This window comes from Chelonoidis abingdonii, chromosome 22, assembly GCF_003597395.2.
Source record: "Chelonoidis abingdonii isolate Lonesome George chromosome 22, CheloAbing_2.0, whole genome shotgun sequence".
In the NCBI taxonomy this organism is placed as follows: domain Eukaryota; kingdom Metazoa; phylum Chordata; order Testudines; family Testudinidae; genus Chelonoidis; species Chelonoidis abingdonii.
In genome coordinates this window covers 29,707,653-29,730,105 of record NC_133790.1, presented here as the reverse complement: position 1 = coordinate 29,730,105, position 22,453 = coordinate 29,707,653, and the positions used below count along the sequence as shown (strand labels likewise).

At 63.4% G+C, this 22,453-nt stretch overlaps 3 protein-coding genes across 7 annotated transcripts in view; 2 read left to right on the top strand and 1 right to left on the bottom strand.

Moving 5' to 3' along the window:
- Positions 1 to 20,084, top strand: part of SMTN (smoothelin) — a 49,583-nt gene extending 29,499 nt beyond the window's left edge. For 2 of the 5 annotated variants that reach the window (XM_075060134.1, XM_032768295.2), the window contains exons 12-21: positions 4,089 to 4,247; positions 4,694 to 4,769; positions 5,318 to 5,482; positions 6,872 to 6,934; positions 7,170 to 7,230; positions 7,892 to 8,062; positions 8,157 to 8,280; positions 10,289 to 10,440; positions 12,116 to 12,285; positions 18,919 to 20,084. In XM_075060134.1, coding sequence (XP_074916235.1) covers positions 4,089 to 4,247; positions 4,694 to 4,769; positions 5,318 to 5,482; positions 6,872 to 6,934; positions 7,170 to 7,230; positions 7,892 to 8,062; positions 8,157 to 8,280; positions 10,289 to 10,440; positions 12,116 to 12,260 — 1,116 coding nt within the window. In that variant the 3' untranslated portion in view covers positions 12,261 to 12,285; positions 18,919 to 20,084. The remainder of the gene's footprint in view (positions 1 to 4,088; positions 4,248 to 4,693; positions 4,770 to 5,317; positions 5,483 to 6,871; positions 6,935 to 7,169; positions 7,231 to 7,891; positions 8,063 to 8,156; positions 8,281 to 10,288; positions 10,441 to 12,115; positions 12,286 to 18,918) is intronic. The other 3 variants (XM_032768294.2, XM_032768293.2, XM_032768296.2) reach the window with 2 other exon arrangements.
- The window catches only part of LOC116817868 (2'-5'-oligoadenylate synthase 3-like), a 209,185-nt gene that overhangs the window by 69,797 nt on the left and 116,935 nt on the right, over positions 1 to 22,453 (top strand).
- SELENOM (selenoprotein M) overlaps positions 21,419 to 22,453 on the bottom strand; it is a 14,704-nt gene continuing 13,669 nt past the window's right edge. The window contains exon 5 of the mRNA XM_032768300.2: positions 21,419 to 22,070. Within this exon, the coding sequence (XP_032624191.1) occupies positions 21,831 to 22,070 (240 nt within the window). The 3' untranslated portion in view covers positions 21,419 to 21,830. The remainder of the gene's footprint in view (positions 22,071 to 22,453) is intronic.

The following is a 22,453-nucleotide window of genomic DNA, read 5'->3' as shown; positions in this document are numbered from 1 at the left end:
GTGCTTTGGCTGACCCCTTCCCCATTTGCTGAGGGCGAGCCCCCGGTGGGCAGCTCAGGGGGAGCCCAGGCTGTGTGTGAGGGTGGGGAGGCAGGTGGCTTCCACACGGAGCATGTCCTAGTGCCTCCCCCCCCCCCCCACTCCCCCGGCTTGGCCACCTGGCCCGAGTCCATCACTGCCCGGCCTGCGCTGGGAACTGTCCCAAGTTCAGCACCTCTCCTCCCGGCTCCTGTGTCAGCCCCTCTGCCAGGCCCCGGCCTGTGCGATAAGAATAGCTGGGCTGAACACAAAGGCTTGCTGGTGGCGCCCCGCCCCGGGGAGGGGCAACGCCCGAGAGCCCCTATAAAGGGCTGGGAGCTTGCAGAGCCCACCACCCGGAGCTGGCATGAGAGGGGCTTGACCACACAGCGTCTCGCCCCGGAAGCCTGCGGCGTGGCAGCGAAGGGCCCTGTCGGGCCCATGTCCCATCCCCAGCCAGCACCATGCCGGGGGTGCACCTCCCCAGCCTGGACAATGCCCGGGAGGCAACGGTGGAGGAGATCCAACTGGACCTCCAGGCCTTCCAGCTGGCCACCGAGAGGCGCCTGGAGGAGGCGCTACAGCAGTTGCAGCCCCTGGCCAGTGCCCTTAATGACTTGAAGGAGGAGCACCTGGTGCTGCGGGGTGAGCAGGCTCGCCTCGGCCGGCAGCTGGAGGTGCTCACGCTCTGGCTGGGAGCCCGGGATCTGGAGGAGAAGGACCCCAGCACCCTCTTCCTGGAGGCACAAGATCCCTGTGCCCACTTTGCGGGCACCGAGGAGCCCAGCAGCCCCGTGGCCCATCCGCCCACCTTCTCCAGCACCCGCAGGCAGTCGTCTGTGCACCTCTCCAGGAGCAACAGCTTCGTGAGTGTGCGGGCTCCAGGCAGGGGAAGGCGGGGCAGGGCAGGCCCACACCATCCAGTGGACGGCTTCCCTGAGAGCCCATCCCACGGGCAGCGTTGGCTGGCTGTGTCTTGGGTCCCTTTTTCCCTCCAAGGGGGAAGGAGGCAGGGGTGGGCAGATGTTGCTGGGCAGAAGCCCTGGCCTGCCCCTGCTGGCTGGTCTGAAAATCTACTCTGGATGCCCAATGCCGGCACCTCGCATACCCTCCCCCCTGCTGGGGCTGGGGCCAGGGCAGGCGGCCCTGGGCGAGGCCCCTGTCAGCCCTTCCCCAAGCCTTGGCCCTTGGGCAAAGGGAAGCTGTTCCTGCAGTGGGGGAGCCCCAGAGCTGGCGTCAGCTGCTGCTGGGCCAGGCAGGCGCATTTTCACGGGGGATTAGCTGGGACTGGGGCAGGAGATTACAGCTGGGGGTTGCTGGGGGAGACCTGTGCCAGCCGAGGCTCCGATCACCCGGAGCCAATCCAGGCCGCCTGCCTTGCATTGCTGACGTGCCGTCTGTTGTGCTGGGCGTTGCTGCCTGCCCGCATTTGTTTGCAGGGACAGCTGGCCTGGGGTCTCCTTACCCCAGCTCTGAGCCCAGCCAGGGAGCTGCGCTCTCCTGCGGGTGTTGGGGCACTATAGACATGTTGGAGCTCCTCGCTGCGTCGCTGTGAGGCGGATCTCCCCTGGCAGCTGGGCAGGGGGGCGTGGGCCGCCTGGATTTGGGTGTGGCCCTGCAGGGATAGTCTGCCTGAGCACCAGGGCTAGTCGGGCTGCTGTGCGCACAGCCCAGCGGGCCCAGCTGACAACAGGTGTTAGCCCTGCCCTGGGCTTGGTTCCTCCCATCGCTGCCTGCCTACCACCAGCCCTGGTGGCCACAGAGGCCAGCTTCCTGCCAAGGGTGCTGGGCATCGGGTCGGCCCCTGCCCCAAGGGCTGCTCGGAGATCCCAACCCTTAGTCCCCTGATGTAGCCAGAGAGAACAGACCCCCAGTGAGCTGCTGGGCAGAGTGAGAGAGGCTGTGCTGCCGGCTGTCACACTCAGTACGCTAGAGCCAGAGGGCAGCTGTGCTGTGTATGTTGGCCTGCATTGCGCTCCTGCCATGGGGGCACTCTGCTCCAACGGGACTACTGCGAGCTGTCCCCTCTCAGCCCCTCAGCCGGCCTGTGCCGGGGTGCCTGGGCCCTGCTGGTCTGCCAGGGGGTGCAAATGGAGCCAAGCAGATGTGGTCTCAGCCCCCATCCACAGGCCTTTGTGGTGCTATTTTGAGCCTGGCCGGCTGGCTGGGCTGCATTCGCTGGGGGTTGTGTTGACAAGGAGCCGGCACCATATGATTGTTCAGAAGAGGCTGGGCTTGCCTAGTTGCCAGGGCAGCTCCTGATCCCCAGCACAGGATCCTCTTTCCGATAAGCCCCTTAATCCTCCTGGAAATCCTGTGCTGGAGCTAGAGGCGTGCCCTGACTGCTCCCGCTCCCTGGTGCCTGCTGCCCAGGCAGCCCCCCTGCTCACTGGGCAGTGGGGCCCGCCTGCTGTGGGCAGCCATTGCTTGCTGGGTGTAACTGGGCTGCCTGATGTGTATACTCACTGCTGGGGAGCTCGGATGGTCTGCATGGACCCTCATACCATGAATATTGACAGTAACTCTGTCCTTGGCTCTTCCGTTCCCATTGCAGGGTTCTGCACAGCCTTTGAGATGGAGAACAGGAGTTGGGAGGGTAGGGAAGGAATCGCCCGCCTGCAGGAGCAGCACATGTCTGCCCTGGGCTCTGGTGGTGTGGGGTGATGGCCATGGTGTCATGGAGCCACAGGATCGAAGCTAGGGCCAGCTTTGGAACAGCGTCTGGGAGGAACCCTTCCATGGGCCAGAGCCCTGGCGTCTCTCACGTCCTCCAGGGGAAGCCACGCGGCTTCACCGCCTCCTTAGGCTGGACCTCTGGGTCTGCAGTCCCTCTGCTCCACCCGTGAGCTCTGGTCAGCGAGTCCCGCTGAGACAGCCGAGGGGGACTTGTCTGCTCTTGGGGGATGCATGCACCTCGTCCAGCTTGTGCGGTGACACTCGCAGCGTTGTCAAGCCAGTCGGGTTTATTAGTCACAGGATGTCCTTAGGGTAGCCCAGAGGAATGAGGGGTAAAGCATCGTCCGTTCTGGGTCACCCTGTGCCTCAGCCAAGGTGTAGTGAACTCTGGCTCTCCATCCGTCTGACCTTGGTCCAAATCCCAGGTCAGAGCCCCTTGACTGCCCCTAGCAGCCAACACTTGTCCCCCAGCTCACAGCTCTCTGGACCCCTGTTTCTGAGCTGGGAAATGCTGGGCAGCCCCCTTGCTGAGAGGTGGGGAAGTCCGTGTGCCTCTGGGTCCTTGCTTGCTCGGTGTCAGCATCTGGATAATTGGATCTTTTGTTGTGTTCTCCAGAGCACCATTGAACTTGGGTCTAAGGGCCAGACAGCTAGGCCACAGAGTGGCCTGTCCAGAGTGCAAACAGCCCTTTTCCACCTGCTGGTGACGGTCCAGCACATAGGGGAAACTGAGGCACAAACTGATGTCCTAAAAGTATTACAAAAAATTCCCGCTTTGTCACATGTGGCTCAGTGGCAGAAGCCCAGGACTCCTGGGTTCTATTCCCTGCTCCTGCCTTGGCCTGCTGGGTGACCTCGGGTCAGTCACATCCCCACTGCGTGTGGAGATGGTCAGGGCTGCCCCCCAACAGAGCTCTACTTATGGAACGCTGGGGGGGTTAGCGGGGTGCAAGGGGGGCTAGGGAAGGACAGGACTGTTCAGCCTGTCGTGTGGCCGTAGAGGATTGGCAGATGGAGCCTCTGCTGGGCTCGCTGGTATGGCCTGGCTCGATGGGTAGTGGGAGCAGAGCAGATGGTCAGGCAGTGGCATTGGCAGCTCATTGGTGCTCCTCCCTCTCGTCAGCCCATAGCTAATACCCAGCCTGGCGCTGAGGGCATGGTAGTACTGGAGCTGCCCTTTGCTAGGGGTGTAAAACCAAGTCGTCGGCTGCCCGTGGGCATGTGCCCGGCTCATCTGCCCAGGGCTGGGAGCTGGGGCTGATAGCTGGGGGCAGCATCCGGAGCTGCTCTCCCTGCGGGGCCAGGGGTTGTGCGCGTGGGGTTTGCCCGGGCCCTCAGCAGGGCAGGGCGCTCTGGAGCTGGGAGGTTCTTGACATCGGGCCCTCTTGTTGCAGATGGAGGCGGAGCCGGTGGAGCAGCCCCAGGTGCCGGTTCCTGAGCCGGAGCTGTCCAATGGGATGGAGAAGGCCCAGGCGAGGGAGCCGGAGAAAAGGAGCAAGCTGAGCGCTGAGGAGCTGAGCAGGATCGAGGAGGAGGAGGTGCTGGATAAGATGGTACGTTGGGCCTGTCTCCCTCTGCCCCTCACTGAGCTACCTCAGCCGGGCTGTGGCTTGGGTTTGAGGGGGCGGTGGGATTTTGGGGGTGGCTGTGGGGCAGGATGGGGGTGAGGCCACGGTGGAGTTTGGGGGTGGCTGTGGGGCAGGATGGAGGTGAGGCTGTGGTGGGGCAGGATGGGGGTGAGGCCACGGTGGAGTTTGAGGGCGGCTGTGGGGCAGAATGGGGGTGAGGCCGCGGTGGAGTTTGGGGCCAGCTGTGAGGCAGGATGGGGGTGAGGCCGTGGTGGAGCATGGTGGGAGGGTGAGGCCGCGGTGGAGTTTGGGGGTGGCTGTGGGGCAGGATGGGGGTGAGGCTGCGGTGGAGTTTGGGGGCGGCTGTGGGGCAGGGTGGGAGGGTGAGGCCGCGGTTGCTGAGGTTGCTGGTGTCACGCTTGCCTTGGCAGCTGGACCAGACATTGGACTTTGAGGAGCGACGGCTGATCCGCTCCGCCATGCGGGAGCTGCGCCAGAGGAAGAGAGGTAGCTGCTCGTGGTTCCCCAGGGGTTGGTGCGGGGAGCTGTGGGCTCACCCAAGGGCCCGTGTAGGCTGGGGGATGGCACCTTGACCCTGGCAGCAGGCTGGCAGGGCTGTGGAACGGAAGCAGCAGAGGTGGGTCAGGGAGCCAGGAGCCATGCTATTGAAACCTGAGCTGGCCTGGGGATGTCTGGGCCCTCCCCCAGGGAGGGGCTCGGCGATGCAGGCAGGCAGGCTCTGTAGGCTTTGTGGATCTTTGTGTGCGAGTCTCCACAGTGCCATAGCCCTGGAGCCGTCTGGCATGGCAGCATCATGGGCAAGAGGCAGCAGGGGCCTGGCTGGAGAATGGCCCTGTCCCTCCTGCTGTATCTCCAGCTCTGTCAGGCCAAGGAGTTCCCCATGGTGCCCTGACTCCTGCACATGTCGCGGAGGATGGACGGGGCAGGGCTGCTGAGCGCCCCAGAGAGGTTGTGGTGGCTCCATGCCGGGCAGTGTCCATTGCCCCCGGTGCCCTCATCTCCGTGTTAACGCCATCCCCCGCGTGCATTTGCAGAGCAGCGAGACAAGGAGCGGGGCCAGCGGCTGCAGGAGGTGAAGAGCCAGGCCGCGGCGGGGAAGACAGGCCGTGCTACCGAGAACACCACTCGGCAGGGCGCCCAGTCGGCTGATGGCTCGGCCCGCCACACGCTCACGAAAACCGAGCACCTCGTCCAGTCCAGTAAGGGGCCCTGCAAGGCCACTGGGCGCTACCGCTTGGTCTCACGGCGTGGTCCCGCTCACGCCCAGCACAGCCCGCTCTGTGCCACACTGGCACGGTGCTGTCTCTGCTGATCTCTTCTCTGCCACCCTGGCACAGGGCCGTTTCTGCTGATCTCTGCCACCCTAGCACGGGCTGTCTCTGGGTGCCTGCCAGTCTCTGCTTACCTTTTCTCTATCATCTCCCAAGGTGCAGCCCCTGCTCTTGGAGTCTCTCTCTGTTTCTCTCTGTCCTTTGCCTCCCCTGTGCAAACAGTGCTTGGCTGCCTGGGCTTCACTCTGAAAAAGGGCCTCTGGGCCCATCCACTCCAGGACAGCTGGCAGCCATGGGGCCTGGCTCCATGCCGCCGAGAGCACCAGCGCTGATGTGCTCTGCCTTGCCGAGAGTCTGCTGGGCTCTGGAGGTGCAGCCTCTGTGCCAAGAATCCCCTGCTCCCCAGGGGCTCCAGGGACATGCCAGCAACGCTGTAGCAGGCTCAGGGAGAGCTGGACCTGGGGCACAGGATTACACGCACCCTGGGACCTGCATAGGGAGCCCCCAGTGAGCCCGGCCCATGGCATGGCAGGCATGGAGCCTTTGGGGTGGCCAAGGGTCTGTAACAGGGCCCCTGAAGCCCCTTGTTAAAGCTGGGCCTCCCACTGGCTGGCAGGAGCCATTCCTGGCCTCGCCTGTCCCTTTCTGTGCTGCCCAGGTTGGCATGAGCTCAGGCAGCCAGGCCCTCCAGCAAGCCCTGCCTAAGGGCTCTGCCAGCAGCTGTCAGGGGAGGGCTCCCGTCCAGCACAGCACCCCCAGGGCTGGGACTCTTCTCTACCCCATCAGCCTGTGTGCTCTGCCCTCAGCTGCACCCTGCTTCCTACGCCTGTGGCTCCAGGAGGCCTGGCTCTTACGGTTCCTTCCTGTTGCCACCTGCCTTCTCCAGCATACAAGGGAGCTTGGCCACGTGGGCCCTTCCACCATCTGCTCTGGCACTTGGCCTGGCCTGGCCCGGCTCCGGCTGAGTGGCTCTCTCCTCAGACAAGCCGGCCTTGGCTTTGTACTGCCTCTGCCCCTTTCGTTCACTGCCACTGGCCTCTTCTCTCCTGTCTCCAGGCTGGGGTAGAGCCTTCTCTGCATCTCCTGCCCTCAGGCCAGGCCTCCCTGCCTCCTCCTGCCCTGGACTCTGTTGCCTTTGGAGCCTGCTGCACACACACCCATTGGCCTGGCCTTTGTGGGACGCGATGGCCTCACCTAGCTGCCTCTCTGCATCCACGTCGGCTCGCTGGCCCTTCCCTCTCTGGGGGCGGGGGTGCTATAGGTGTTGGTCTTGCCCCACCCTGGCTGATCCTTCTTTGTCTTTTCCTCCCTTTGCAGATAATGGCACCAAAACCTCCCGTATGACGACAGTGGAGTCGAGCTACACAAAGAGATCGGAGAGTAAGGGCCCTTCACCCCCTCCTGGCCTGCTCTCCTGCCACCTGGTGGCAATTCCCCCTTCCTCTGGGGGCACCTGCTTGCCCTGGGCTGGGGGGGAGGGGCAGCCACTTGCCTGTTGGTGCTGGGCCCTGGCGGAAGCAGACTTCGGCGCCTCTGGGCAGCGCCAGGCACAGAGAAAAACAGCTCCCACTACCTCCCTCACCAGTGACTGAGGTTCTTCTCCTTGCCTCTGCAGATGGCAGCACGTTTGTCCAGACCAAATCCTCCTACAGCTCCTCGTCCAAGAAGGTGGGCAGGTGAGTGACATCCTGCTGAATGGGCAGTGCCCTCTGGGGAGAGCGCCCACACCTGTGCCCAGGGGAAGGTGGAGAAAGGCATGGCAGCTCAGTGTGTGCTGCCTGAGCTCCTTGGGCCGCTTGCCACCACCTGCTGGGGTCCATGGGTGGCACAGGCCTCTACTCACTGTATTTGGGTGTCCCCAAGAGTCAGCGACCTTGGCTACCCTCCACCCCCCCCAAGGGCAGCTGCTGTCGCCCAGCCTGCTGCCTGCTAGGTATCCTTCCAGCAGCCCCCACAGGGTGTCGGCCTTCGGGAGTCTTGTGATGTCCCACGTGGCTGAGTGCCCAGTGCACTGTGGGAGGGCCGGGAGAACCCGGGGCCTGTCACTCGGGGATCTCTGAGCACTGTGCAGACCCCGCTGATTTTAAGGCTCCCGCGACCCTGAGTGGTGTCATCCTTGCTACACGAAGGCAGATTCTCCCCTAGTTTGGGGGCCCCATTGAGATCTTTGGGCCTGCACCCTTGCCTGCAGCTGAGTCTGGGGAGCTGCAGCTGCTCCTTGGGCCCCCCCCTGGGTGGAGTTGAAAAGATCCCTGCACTCCCTCCCTCGGGTACTGTTGGGACCTGGCTGAACAGAGACCCCCTTCCATGCTGAGTCTGTCACTCTCCCTCCCCCAGCATCTTTGACCGTGAGGACGAGAGCAGCTCGCGCCAGGGCAGTCTGGCCGCTCTGGAGCGGCGCCAGGCTGAGAAGAAGAAGGAGCTGCTGAAGGCTCAGAGCCTGCCCAAGACGTCGGCCACACAGGCGCGGAAGGCCATGATCGAGAAGCTGGAGAAGGAGAGCGGGAGGTGAGGGCGCCAAGTGCGGCCAGGGCAGGGTTGGGCTGGAGTGGGCCGGTACTGTGGGCAGTTGACCAACATGCTGTGCATGTGTTCCCTGCAGCCCCTCGAGCCCGGCCATGTCGCGGGTGGCCGTGCAGCGCTCCTCCAGCTTCGGCGTTCCCAACGCCAACAGCATCAAACAGATGTTGCTGGACTGGTGCAGAGCGAAGACCCGGGGCTACGAGGTCAGTGCTCCTCTTCCTGTGCAGCTCCTGGCCAGGCTGGGTCCACTCCCTGCCCCCCATCCTCCAGGGCTAGGGTTGCCAGATCTGGAACACTACTGACCAGGCTGTTAAAAATCTGGTTGGCGGTGGTGCCGGTGCAGTGGAGCTGGCAGGCTCCCTGCCTGGCTCCCGGAAGTGGCCTGCATGTCCCGCCTGCTCCTGGGCGGAGGGGCAGCCAGAGGCGCTCTGTGCGCTGCCCCCACCTGCAGGTGCCGACTCTGCAGCTCCCATTGGCTGGGAACCGTGGCCAATGGGAGCTGCAGAGGCACAGAGCCACCTGGCCCCTCTGCCTAGGAGCAGGAGGGAAGTGCCGGCCGCTGCCCAGAGCCCACACCCAGAATCCCCTCCTGGACCCCACACCACCTCCCACACTGCGATCCCCTTCCCCAGCCTGGAGCCCCCTCCTGCACCCCAAGCCCCCTTATTCTTGGCCGCACCCCCAGCCGGAGCCCCCACCACTTCCCACACCTCAACCTCTTGCCGGGTGAAAATGAGCAGGTGAGCCAGAGTGGGTGAGAGCGAGTGACAGGAGGGAGGGTGGATGGAGTGAGTGGGGGCAGAGCCTTGGGGAAGGGGGCGGGGCAAAGGTGTCTAGTTTTCTGCAGTTAGAAAGTTGCCACCCCGAGGGGGGCTCCGAGCAGCAGGCCCTGCTCGCCCCCACCCTCCTTCCGCTACAGCTCCTGGCCAGGCTGGGCTTTCCTTTCCCCTCCCCTTCACCCCTAGTCCCTACCCTGCTCCCCCATCCCCTTCGGCTCTTGGCCAGGGCCTGCTCAGGGATGAGCTCCCAAAATCCTAAGAACCGGTTCCCTAGCAGGTCCTCGGCAGCTATTTCGGCAGCAGCGACGGGGTCTTCACTTGCTCTGGGTTTTCGGCGGTGGGTCCTTTACCTGGAGCCCGTGAAGGACCCGCCACTGAAGTGCCGCCGAAGACCTGGTAGGGAACCGTGTGGTGAGCACAAGCTCCACGTGTCCGTCTCTCCCCCGTCCCCCCAACTCACATCCTGCCTCCGACTGCCCCCATCAACCCCCCTTGCTCCTTGTCCCCTGACCACCGCCTCCCGAGACTCCCCACCCCCTGCCCAACTCGCCCCGCTCCCTGTCCCCTGACTGCCCTGACCCCATTCACCACCACCCCGACAGGCCCCGAGAATTCCCACGCCTACCCAACCCCCCATTCTCTGACTGCCCCCACTGAACCTCTGCCCCATCCAACACCTCCCTGCCCCCAGGACTCCCTACCCCTTATCCAACCCCCCTAGCCGCTTACCCCCAGCCATCCACCTCTCCCGGAGCCTCAGCGCACCGCGTCCACGAGCTCCTGCCGCTCGGCCTGCTTGAGCTCGCAGCCCTGCCCCCTTACCACGTGGACCTGAGCTGCCGCTGGAGCCACGCTGCTGCAGTGCTGTCCAGGGCCACTCCTGGACGCGGCAGGCTGAGGATCCAGGAGAGGGGGGAGGCGGGGATAAGTGGCGTGGTAAGGGGCAGGGGCCACGGGGGTTGAATAAGGGGCAGGAAGTCCCGGGGACAGGGAGTGTGTGGGGGGTGGTGGTCAGGGGACAGGGAACGGGAGGGAGGTTGAGGGGCGGGAAGGCAGTGGGGGGGGGCAGAGGGAGCCTCAGAGATTCTCGTGGGGGCCCCACTTGCCCCCCCACTCTGGGCGGCCCTGCCAACCCCATCTCCCAGTCCCGGCCTGGCCCCCTTACCGTGCTGCTCAAAGCGGCAGGAGCTGCAGAGCTGCCCGGAGCGCTGGCGCCGGCGGCTCTATGGGGGGAGGGAGCGTGGAAGGGGCTGGGGGAGCCTCCCCAGCTGGGAGCTCAGGTGGGCCGGAGTTTGTCCACCCGCCCACCCCTTTAGCAACCAGTTCTATATCGGTTTCTAAATTTAACAACCGGTTCTTGCGAACCAGAGCAAACCGCCTCCTGCCCACCTCTGGGCCTGCTCCCTCTCCTGACCCTGCCTCTGCCCCACAGCATGTGGACATCCAGAACTTCTCCTCCAGCTGGAGCGACGGCATGGCCTTCTGCGCCCTCGTCCACAACTTCTTCCCCCAGGCCTTCGACTACACACAGCTGACGCCCCAGAACCGCCGCCGCAACTTTGAGGTGGCCTTCTCCTCGGCAGAGTACGTAACCCTCCCCGCTGCATCGTGCGGGCCAAGGCAGGGGCCCTTCCCGCTGTACTGGCTCAGGAGCATGGCACTGCCCTGCTAAGGCTGGCTCAGGGAAGCAGCAAGTGCCCCCAGGGCTGCCTCTCCTCTGAGCTGAGCCGGCTCCCTGCCACCCTCCCACGTGCTTGGGGCTCTCAGGCTGGCTCTGCTGCTTCCCAGCATGCCATGCGTGGCTGCTCTGGCCTGACCCTGGGCAAAGCGACGTCCGTGCAGGTGCATGGGAAGCCAGCACAGCTCAGTGCAGAGATGTTGGGTCAAACCCCTCTCGCCCTATAGCCCTGAGCATCACTGAGACGGCCCTGGAGCAGCCTTCGCAAGGGACTGAATGATTCCCCAGAGAGCTCTTTGCCCATAACCAGCAGCTGCTGCCCCGCCATGCCACTGAGCACCGACAGTGGCCAGCCTTCCCTGGCTAACTCTGGGTGCACGGAGCCCCTTCCCCTGCCACTGTCCCCGTCTTCTAACCGCTTGAATGCTGGAGCAAAACCTGTGCAGGCGGAGGCCCCTCAAGCTGCCTGGGGCTTGACTGGCATCGAGTGGGGAGGTGATGGCAGGACTGGCGGGGCCTGGTGCAGTGCAGTGCTGCAGCCTGGGGGGCTTGGGGCGGAGTCCCGTCCCGGGGGCTATTGCAGCTTCCTGAGCTCCCCCTTTTCGCTTCTGGTTTCCTGGGGTGCTGAGAAAAGGGAGCGGGTCCAGCTGGAGGCTGTGTGTCAGCCCCTCTCCTTCCTTCTGTCTCTCCATCCATCCATCCATCCACCTATCCCTCCTTCCCTTCGGCGGCTGGCTGCACCCTCGCGGAGCCAGAGGCAGGCTAGTTCCTCCAGTGTCTCCACAGGCTGGGGGTATGTGTGTTGGAGGGTATCTCTGAGTTCCCTTGGCCCGTGCAGGCTGCCTTGCCGGGGATGACGTCTTGGGGCCAGGAGGCCCCAGACGGTGCGTGAGTGTCAGCTCTCCAGGCCTGCCGCGCTCTTTTGTCTAGTCCTCACAGGGTACAGTGAGCGGTGGTGTGCGGGGTGCGCGTGCCTGGGACTTCCGCCTTTCTATTAATTATGCCTTTTGCCTTAACGGGGACCGGTGCGTGGACCATGAGAGCAATCGATCCCTCCGGCCTGGAAGCCAGGTGGCCCTTCCCCTTCCTCCCCCTCCGGCCCTCGGTGAGCTTCTTGCACCAATTCCAAGCGGAGCCAGGCGAGGAGGGAGCCGGGCCTTCCCCTCTGCCACCCCATCTATATACGCAGCTATATAGAGAGCCGCTCCACTCTGGAATCCGCTCCTCAACCACTGGTTGGCGCCAGAGCACTTCACTCCCTTCCTCTCCTCCTCCTCCTCTGTCTCGCTCTGTTCTTCCGCCCTGGATCTTCTCACGCTGGACCTCACACTCCCGCACCTCTGACTCCCCCTGGCTGTGCTCGTGTAGCCCCGATTCCTGGTAGTCTCACCGTGGCAGCAGTGCAGCGGTGCCCGGGAATGCGCACCCTCCCCAGAGCATGTGTGAACTGGAGCGTTGTTATGGCCCCAGGGGAATGTGAATTGGATTGATACGTTTCTTTCTCTCTCTCTCTCTCTTCCCCCCCACCCCCCTCCCCGACTGGGCTGTGATCACTCGCTCCCCCTTTCCCCCTGCCCCCAGGAAGCACGCAGACTGTCCGCAGTTGCTCGACGTGGAGGACATGGTCCGGATGCGCGAGCCGGATTGGAAGTGTGTGTACACATACATTCAGGAGTTCTATCGCTGCCTGGTCCAGAAGGGGCTGGTAAAAACCAAAAAGTCGTAGCCTATTTACACCCCCGGGAGCGATGGTGAGAATCTTCCTCTCAATCTACCGCCCAGCCCCGGCTTGGCCGTGCTCAGCAGGAGGGGGCAGCGAGGGGCCTGGTTGCGCTGTGCTGAGTTGGGGGCTAGTGGGCAGGGCAATGTCCAGGTGCAGCTGTGCAGTAAGTCAGGGGAGGGGGGTGAGTCCTGCCATCCTTGGGGTGAGGGTCTTGGGGGCACACCCCTCTTCCCAGAGAGCAGGCCAGATGTCAGGGCACCAAGGGGCTGAGCCCTGTTAGCCAGACTGACTCTGAGCTCAGCCAGGGTTGTCCAGAAACACTGCCTGAGTGTCAGCGTCTAGAATGGGGGCTGGGGAGGGGAACAGGACATTGCACCCCAGCACAGCACTCGGGCTGGGACCCCGCCAGATGGAGGGGTGCCCTGACAAGATTTCCCTCCCCAGCTCTCTGAGCCAAGGATCTGGGGCACGGATAGCTGTTCCAAACTGCTGCTTTAATTACACCTCCCCCTGTGCTGGAGCAGCCTGCTGCTGGATCGAGAGCTGGCAGCGCGACTCCTGCAGCCCTCCCTGCCCCATTGCTCATGCTGTGTGGGCTCCCCTCCGGCAGGGCCAGGGGTCTAGTGAACTGGGCCTGGTGCTTCCTCAGTCTGTGTCCTGCAAGAGCAGCGTTCTCGTCCCTGGTGCCCGCTCCCAGCCCTCTGCCGCAGGCTAGGGAGCCTGAGCCAGGGTTCAGGCGAGGGGAGTGAGCCCTCCCACTCCAAGGTGCCTCCTAGTCATATATGGGCAGGCGACAGGAGCAGGGAGCCTGGAAAGTGTGACTCAGGCACGTCCATCACGCTGCTCCTTGTTTGTGTTTGGGCCTATCTGGGGGCATCTCTGCTTCCGCTGGAGCCTCCCCCAGCCCATGGGGCCCACGCTGCGCTCCGCACACTGCAGACTCAACTATGCCTTTATAAGGGCAGGGATTCTCCTTAGGCTGCCTCAAGCTTTTCCATCACAAACCCAGCTGGGTCGGTGCCGTGGGTGAAGGGGGGAGAGGGCCAGCTGCCTGGGCCTGCATTTCCAGAGGTGCTGGAAACAAGGGGAGCAGCAGCTGCTAGCCAGGGGCACCTGGGCTCCAAGGCTCCCAGGGCCAGAAGGGCCCCCAGGCTGCAAATGTCACTGCAGTGATCACCCACTCTTTGCTGCAGTGCAGGACTCAATACATTGAAAGAACCATTCGGGGCCTAGGACTGGAGCAGGATGGGTCGGCATTGGCCTATCTGTATGGGAGGGGAGCTGCAGGGCAGAGGGTCCCTGGGGTATTTAAGTGGGCAGGGCTTGGGGGGGGCAAAAGCTCTCCTTTCCCCCCAGTGCTGCACAGCCTGAGCAGTGCTGGTGCTGCCCCTCTCCAGGCCTACGCTGGTGGAAGCAAGGAGGCACTGTTGGGGGAGGAGCACAGGGCGGTGCCTGCCCTGTCCTGGCTGTCATGGAGTCCATGGGCAATGCTCTGAAACTGCTCCCCACAAAGCCAGTCAGGACTTTGGGGAGCCTCCTCTCCCTTGGAGCAGACTGTCTCCAGGGCGCAAGAAGCTCACACGGCTTCACCTCTGGGTCTGACCTTGGAGCATTCAGCATATGCCCTTCCATGCGCTTCCCACAGCAAGTCCGGCCAGGTGGGGTGCTGGGGAAGCCACAGGGTCCTGCACCCCCACTTTGCAGTCAGACGTGACTGTTAGCCAGCCAGTAAAACAGAGGATTATTTAGATGACAGGAACACAGTCCAAAACAGAGCTTGTAGGTACAGAAAAGGGGACCCCTCAGCTGGGTCCATTCTGGCCCAGCGAGCCAGACAACCCCATCTGCCCTCACTTCCCGTCCCCAGCCAGCTCCAAAATGAAACCCCCTCCAGCCCCTCCTTTCTGGCCTTTGTCTCTTTCCTGGGCCAGGAGGTCACCTGACCTCTTTGTTCTCCCACACCTTTAGCATCCCCTTGCAGGGGGGGAGGGCCTAGGCCGTTAGTTGCCAAGAGACAGTGTGTTGGCCAGAAACTGAGGCACCCATACAGTATTCAAAGGAAACATTAAGAACAGCCCCACTTTGTCACACTGGCACTTTTGGCAAATGCCTGGAAGCCGCTGGGCCAGCGAGTCCCTTTCACTCCCAGCGCCAGCAGTCCTGGCAGGGAGCGCTGAGCCGGGTGTGTGAAGGGCTGGGTACTGCTTGTGCACCAAGCCCCCCCCCCCCCTTCAGGGCATACAGCACCTGGTCCAGGTGGGCAAGGCTGTGCCCTCCCTTGGTGCAGATCAGCAGGTGTTGGCGAGAGCGGGAGGCAGGGTGGGAAGCTCCGTGTGCAGGGCCATGGGGCAGCCCACTCAGCACAGGTTCTCATGTGGGTCCCCAGCTGACTGCTGGGTTCTGCTGTTACCCTGGCTTAGGGGGAGCCGGGCTGCTGCAGCTAAGCACAGTAGTGAGCAGCAGCTCCCAGGTGTTCTGTCACAAGCCAGCATCCCTTCACTTCCGTCTCAACTGCCTTACTGCCCTGCCCTGCCCAGGTGGCCTGAGCTGGGAGAATAACACTGCAAGGGGTGCGCGCTCAGAACTGGCAGCAGCAAACGACTGGTGGTTGGAGCTCTGCCACGGCTCGCTGTGTATCCTTGGGCAAGTGGTGCCTCGGTTTCTCCACTTGCAGAGGTGGGAGGCTGCTGAAGGGGTTAATGGGTGGCGAGGCAGCACGTGGAGCTCCCTGGCTGGAAGGTTGCTGTGTGATCTCAGCCCTGCACAAGGCAGGCAGAGGGTGGGGAGGGTGGGGCACAGACTCCTCCCTCGGGAAGGGCTGAGCTTGCAGGAGGGGGTTGGTGCCTACTCTTGCTGCAGGTGAGAGGTACTCTGCTGCCAGCAGGAGGAACTCCCCTGCCTCTGTGAGGGGAGTCAGGCACAGGCTCTCTGATGCCCTGGGGGCAGGCTACCCCCGTGCAGGCCTCGCTGGGGGGGATTTCCTGCTCTGGGCTCTGCCCTGGGCCTGAGCAGCGCAGAGAACGCCTGGCCCCTGGCTCCTAGGAAATCAGCCACTTGGTGGTAGGAAGCCTGCGCCAGGCACCAGGGCTGTGAGCAGCTGGGCTTTGCCTGAGCCCTTGCCTCCACGCAGCGCCATCGGTGCTAAGAGGCTCCAGTGCCGGGACAGACGGGCTGGGGAGGGGTCTTCTGCATTATGGGGTTGTTTCTCAGTGAATTGGGGGGTCCTAGGTGCTGGCTACAAAGCAGCCTGCTGCTGTACCCATAGTTGCCACTGCTGGGGGCTGTTCCTTCCTGCTGCACCATGCGCTTGGGGCACCCGGTGCCTGGGCCTGTTCAACAGAAGGGGCTGATGTCTGGAGGCAGAGGGATCCTTCATCCCCCTCCAGCACTTCCACACAGTGATCTCTCAGCGCTTTACAGGCACGAGCCACCTCAGCCCTGGACCCCCGGTCTCACCCTGGCCCCCGCTGCGCCGGCTGCTCAGGGAGTCTGTGCCAGCCCTGGGGAGGGGGACACTGGCTCTAGGCTTGTGTTCATCCCACCAGCCCTTGCTCCCTCTGCAGTTGGGATGTCAGATGGGCCTGAATGCGTGGCTGTCCGCTGAGCATGAGCTGGGCAAGGCCTGGCATTGGGTTACCAACTCCATTCCTTCAGGCTCACCCCTCTGCCCCTTCTGTGCTCCAGGCAGGGCTGCTGCTCTCTGCTGTGGGGCTTGGCATCTCTGCAGAGCCCTAGTGCTCCCCCCCGATTTAGTCATGTGCCCTATTAAAATCCACTCCCCTCCATTCCAGTCCCAGGTAGCAGAGTTGCTGGCAGAGCCTGACCAGCCAGCGAGGGCCTTGGGGGAGCCTCCACCTCCCCTTTCCTGCACTGTTTGCAACAGCTGTCGTGTTGTTGGGGCTAGTGACGATAGCTCCCACTGGAATCTGCCTCCGGGAGCCTGTGCTGGAGCTCTGGGTGCAGAGTCTGGGCCATGCCCGGCCTGGCCTGCCCCCCCACACTGCTCCAATAACCTCTGCCTCTGCTGCAGCTTCCCCCTGCACCCTCTCCTGGGGAGGTGGGGGGGCGCTATGTGCCCCTGGGGGAGGCGAGGGCCTGGTACAAAACTAGTAATCCTGCTTGGGCTGTGGCCCAGACCTGCAACACTTCCTCCCCCGGGGCTGCACCCAGGGCTTCCATGACACTGCTGAGGGTGGGTCTGGCAGGCACCTCATGGGCTCAGCCCTGAGCCTTTCACCACCTCCCGTGCAGAGAGAAGGAGGTGAGGTGCAGCTTGGCTGGGCCTGCCGTGTTGACTCATCTGCTCTTTGCAGCGTTTGGCTGAGGGTAGGCTACCGCTCCCCTTGCAGCCCCAGTTCTCTTTGCTCCAGGTGCAGTTTCTGCCCCGGCTGCTCGCAGGTAGTTAATACAGCAAGACCCCTCTGCTTTGGCTGGGGTGTGGCACAGGAACTACAGCTCCCAGCATGCATTGCCTCCCCCGGTGCTGAGAGGGTGCTGAGCTGCAGGCTGGGACCTTGATTGGCTGCCCCTGTGGGCCCTGGGCAGCTTACTATAGCATTTCTCCCCCTTGCCCCGTTGGCGTGGGGTGTGCTGGCAGGGCCGTACCTCCTGCTTTGGGAAGGACGGCACAGGAGCTGTTGGCATGTGGAGCCCAGGCAGGCCTAGAGTGCAACCTGCAGCACCAGAACATTTACAGCAGCAGCCTGTGCCAGGAGCTGCTGTGTGTCAGGCCATCTTGGTACTGTCGTCCCTGGGGGAAGCTGCAAAACCAGGCTCCTGCTTCCTTCCACTCTGTGTCTGCCCTGGGGCTGGCATGGGGAACAGGGATGGGTATTTCCCCTGGTGGGAGGTGAGCCAGAGCAGGTCACAGCTGAGCTGCTTGGGTGGGGGGCTTGTGGCACAGGGGCCAAGGACAATGGGCTCTGGGGGCTGAGCAGCCCTGGAGGGCCCTGGCTGGAGGAGATGTGGGATGTGCCTCTGCCCATGCAGTACCTAGACTGCCTGTCTGTGCCCACTCGCTCCCCTAGCTTGTATCCCAGCAGGGCTTCAAATCCTGCTGTGACGCCAGGGGCGAGCCTTAGCCCAGGGCTGATGGCGTCGCAGCCTCTGCCTGGGGAGCTGTAAAGACATTGGTTGCTCGGGCCTGGGCGGGGAGGGCGAGTGCCAAGGCTGGAGCGTACCCACTTACCTCAGGCCCAGGCTGCGGATTGCCTGGCGCACAGCTCTGTGGGCAGCCACCCACATTGGTTCCTGATGGGGCAATTTGCTATCAGGAATGTTAGGGAGCAGACTGGCAGCCTCCTCAGCCAGCGAGGGCCTGCCTGGGTTGTTCCAACGCTGCCAGGTGACTGCCAGAGCTGGGGAAGTGTTGGGGCGGGCGAGTAGTGCCTGCTGCCTTTTGAGGCCTTGGGCCACCCTGGCCCTGGCCCTGAGATATGCCCATGCCCTCAGGCTGCTGCTATGAGGATGGGAGTTCAGGATCAGGCCCTTTGTCTGGGGCACCTGCCGTGGTGCCAGTGGGATGATTGTGCACATTTGGGGGGAGGGCACTGTGATTTCTGGGCCTGTGTAGGAAGGAACTCCCCCATCCTGGGGCGAAGGGGACATGGGGGCAGGGCCCTGCTGCTGTGTTCTCAGCTGGGCACAGCATGCCCTTGGCTGCGGCGGGAGGGGGGGAGGATGGGGGATTGAGAGAGCACAGGGAGAAGCGGCGGAGGAGGCTCTTGTGGGGAGAAGGGGTGAGTCCCGTGGTGTGGGGTCAGGGGCCCGTGCAAATATCTGCCCTTATTCTGGGTACCTGCTGCCCCATGGCTGGCACTGGATCTAAAGCTGTAGGCTGCCCTGTTCCTGTCAGAGGGGCCAGGCGAGGGAGGCGGCTGCCATGGGACCCAAGGGGCAGGAGGCTTAGGAGGGAGATAGGGTGGGGAGGGTGGCAGTTCAGCTCCCCAGCGGGGTGGTGTTGGGGGGGTGCTCCTTTCTGTGGGCACATCCCAAGAACAGGTTAACACATGGGCTGAGGGCACAGCCACCTCTGGGTGCTGGAGGTGAGCAGAGGCCAGGGGTATGTGGGGTGGCCTGGGGCTCTGTGAGGGAAGCTGCACTCAAGTCAGGACCAAGGTTTAAAGGCAACGGGCACTAGCCCTGGAGCCAGGCAGCTGAGGGGAGCAGGCCTGGGGCCACCTCAGAGCTCCTGGGGAGAGGAGCAGGGGCAGGGATGTGGGGGTGGGGCTGGGAGGAGAAAGTGGGATATGTGGCATGTGCCAGCTGTGAGGGTCATGGGGCCAAGTCACTGGCTGGCTGGTGAGAGCTAAGGCTCTGGGCAGTGGGTCGTGTGGGCAGGACCTAGGGAGCAGCTGCGCTGGTGGGCACTCCGCCCGCCTGGGTGTGTTTGTCTGAGATGTTTAACTGAAGGGAGAGGCTGATCCTCCAGGGTTACCTGTGCCAGCTGGGCCCAGAGGGCTGCTGGTTGTGGAGGGAGCCCTGGGTGGTGGCTAGTGCTGCTGGGTGGGGGGCTATGCAGGATCTGAGCAAGGCCTGGTGCTCTGGGACTGGGGAGGGGCTGTGTGGGGTTTCGGCGGGTGTGCAGTGGGGGCTTTCGGCAGGGCAGGGGCTGGCCTCCAGGAGGCAGTCATGCCCTCGGCTCATTGCCCTCTCCCCGCAGGATGCTGGTTGATTGCATGCCCCTGGTGGAGGTGGAAGACATGATGATCATGGGGAAGAGGCCAGACTCCAAGTGTGTCTTCACCTACGTGCAGTCCCTCTACAACCACCTGCGGCGCCATGAGTTACGCTTGCGGCAGAAAGAGTTCTAGAGCCCCCCTGTCCTGCCCCCGCTGCCCTGGGCACGGCTGCAGTGTGAATTGACCCCCCGCTGCCCCCCACAGGGACATAGGTGTGCAGGGGAGGCGCGCACCTGCCCCCAGCAGACCTGCCCAGCTACCAGGCTGCCTTGAGGGGGCCTGGGTGAGGCTGAGACTAGTGCTGCACTGTCTGTGCTCTGCCCTCTCTGTCCATACTACAAGCTCCCTCCAGCTGCTGCTCTGCCCCATGGTCCCTGGCCTGGTCCCCCTGCCAGCTTGGCTCTCACCCCCTACCCTGTGCTTTCTATAGTATTGTTTTAAGTTATTCATGTTAAAGGAATTGTTTTTATGCTGTGCAATACACCCCACCCCCTGCCGGGCTGGGAGAGCCCTGTGTACGTCTCAGGCTGGCTGTGGGGCCAAGGCCCTGCCCTGTCTGGCTGTGGCCCTGGCCGCCGCATGGTGGCAATGGGCTGGCATGGTACTGTAGACACCTGGCCCAGGGGATTGTTGCTGGAGTTAGGGGGGCAGGTGAGGGAGCGTCCCAGGGCTTGTGGCCTGGGTAGCTGGGCTCTGGGTGCAGCACACGTGTGTGTGGTGGGGTTCTCGGCCCTTGGGGGGAGGTGCACTCCAGAAGGGTGCTGCTCATGCTCCTGCTTGCAGCCCTCTCCCTTGGGAACTTCCACACTCAGCAGTGCCCAACCCTGGGGGCAGCTCCCACATTGGCACGCTGCTGCCTGCTGCTCACACGCACCCCCAGGAGGCACCGCCAATGCTGGGACCCACAGCCCCCTTGCCCTGGGGAGCTGGACTGGAACCTGGTGAGGGGGTGGGCTCCTGGGGCACAGGCCCTTCCCAGTGGGGCAGCCCCCCAGAGCTTGGCTTGGTACCTCCCACTTGATTCCCAGCCCTCTGACCTGGCCCTGGGCCCTTTGCACTCAGTGTCACTAGCTGATTGTGTAACCATTTCTACACCTGCGTAGACACGTGTATCCCCAGCCTGACAATAAAGTTCTGTTATACAGGGTCCGGCCTCTGCTCCTTGCCACCCTTGGGTGGGCAGAGGGCTGGCTGTGGCAATGCTCCCACTGTCCTGGCTCTGCAGGCTGCCCTGGTTAGCACTGCTACCCTCCCATTGCCTGGGGTGGGGGTGGCGGGGAGGCATGGGGCGTGCACACAGTGCCTCCCTCTCCTTTAGGGGAAGGGCCCTGCATTCTCTCACCTGCTGCTCTGCCCAGTTCTGGCCTGGCCAGCTCCTTTCCCTGCCAGCAGGCACTGTGGGTGGCTCCAGTCCCTCTGCCCTGCTCCCCTCTCCACCACCAGCTCACCTGTGATGGCTGCAGCCCCCAGGCCGGTGGGTTCATGGAGCAGAGCGAGGCCCTACACCCTATTTTCCACCCCCAACCCCATGGTTACGGCTGCAAAGTGGATCCCTGTGGGCTGAGAGCCTCCTGGAACCACCAGCAGGGCTATAGCCTAGGGGCAGGAGGCAGATGAGTCCGTCTCCCTGCCCTATTGGTGTTCCTGTGCCATGCTGCTGCTCCTGGCCCCAGGGAGCCAGGTTCCTGCAGGGGCCAGGTGTGGGGAATGGGAGACTTCTGAAGCCATGCTGCACCTGAAGAGGCTGCACTGTTTCTGGGGCGTCCATGCTAGGTGTATTTCTGGCTGAGCCACACCCACATCTAGGATGACCAGACAGCAAGTGTGAAAAATTGGGGCAGGGGTTGGGGGGTAACAGGAGCTTATATAAGAAAAAGCCCCATATATCAGGACTGTCCCTAAAAGCTTGGGACCTCTGCTCAGGCTCCCAGGATCAGACGCTCGTCCTACCCTCCCCGCTGGCTAATACCCATGGCCGAGATGCCAGCACAGGCTGGGCTGCGTAAGCCCAGACCAGGTGTTGAGAAGGGGGGTGCTGCTGCGGCTCCCACCACGGGAGCAGGGAGGGAGTGGAGCCATGTGGTTAGCAAGGCCACTGTCCAGTTCCCAGTGAGGAGCCCCCTGCACAGCTCCACCAACCCATTTCCTGGACACGGGGCAGACCCTGACTCGGCCCCTGGCTCTTCTGCAGGGCCCGCTCCTGCTCTTGTCAGTCAGCCAGGGCCAGCAAGAGGGCTTCCCTCCCCGGCAGCTGGGGAGCCAGCAACAAAGAGCAGCCGGGACTAGCCCCTAAAAGCCCCAGGTCTGGTCTGAGCACCCCAGCTGGAGCCACCAGCTGCAGCCTGATTACAGTGCTGGTTCCCCGCGTCCCCCACCCAGGGCCCCTGTTTGTGCTGATGGGGGGTCGGGATGGTGTTTGCTGTAATCAGCTTGGGGGGGCTCCCCAACCCCCCCAGGAAGAAGATGACACACTGCAACAGGTGGGGTGAAGGGGCCTTTATTCCAGCTGTGGACACAAGCCCCTGGACCACAGCGCAGATGGCAGGGGGCAGCGACCCTGTGCCCTCTGGGACTCAGCTCATCCACCCTCAGCACCCAGAGCTTTCAGCTGAGGGCTTCATTCTGTCCCTGCAGGCAGAGGGCACTGACACAGCACAGAAGCACTGTGCTGGTCTGGGTGCCATGGGACTGCCTGTTAACAGCCATGGGGCTGGGCAGCAGGCAGGGGAGGGCTGCTGACCCAGGGCTGGTATAGAACATATTGTGCCCTGAACAATGCCCGCTAGGGGGCAGAAGCTGTGTCACACCTACCAGTGGGGTGGATGCACAGCTCCAGTCCATACACCCCGTGTGTACACGCACACCCCTCCCCATGCACATGTTTGGCTGCTTTCTATAGATCTGGGTGTTCCTGGTTGCCAGGCATCCTGGGATGCTCGCTCTTAGCTGCAGGAGCTGGGGGGAAGGGTGGTCCAGCGCCCTGCTCCTTCGCTTGCAGGATGGGCAGAGGCCTGGCTGGGGCGAGCTGGAACTCCTCAGGCACCAGGGCATCAGGTGCCTCCTTGCGGTAAAATCCCAGCTCCTGCACCAGCTGGTTAATCTCTTCCCGGCTCATGTCACTCAGGGGAATTCTCTGCAAAAAAAAAAAAACAGGGATTGCAGTGCCGGACATCCAGCAGCCCCAGCCCTAGTCACAGCTGGGCCAGCAACTCAGCCCCCTGCAGGCTTAGCCCCCTCCCACAGCTAGGACCAGGGCTCCTCTCAATCCAGCACCATGGGCGACAGCCTCCCACTGGCTTTCAAAGGATGACTGCAGAACACATCCCCTGCTGGGACAAGCAGTTGGAAGCTGTCACGGAGTCCCCGGGCGATGCTCTGGAACTGCTCCCCACAAAGCCAGGCAGGACTTTGGGAGCCTCCTCTCCCTCGGAGCAGACTTGTTCAGGGCAAGAAGCTCACACGTCTTCACCTCCTGGGTCTCTCCTTGGAGCATTCAGCATCCTCTGCCCCTCCGTG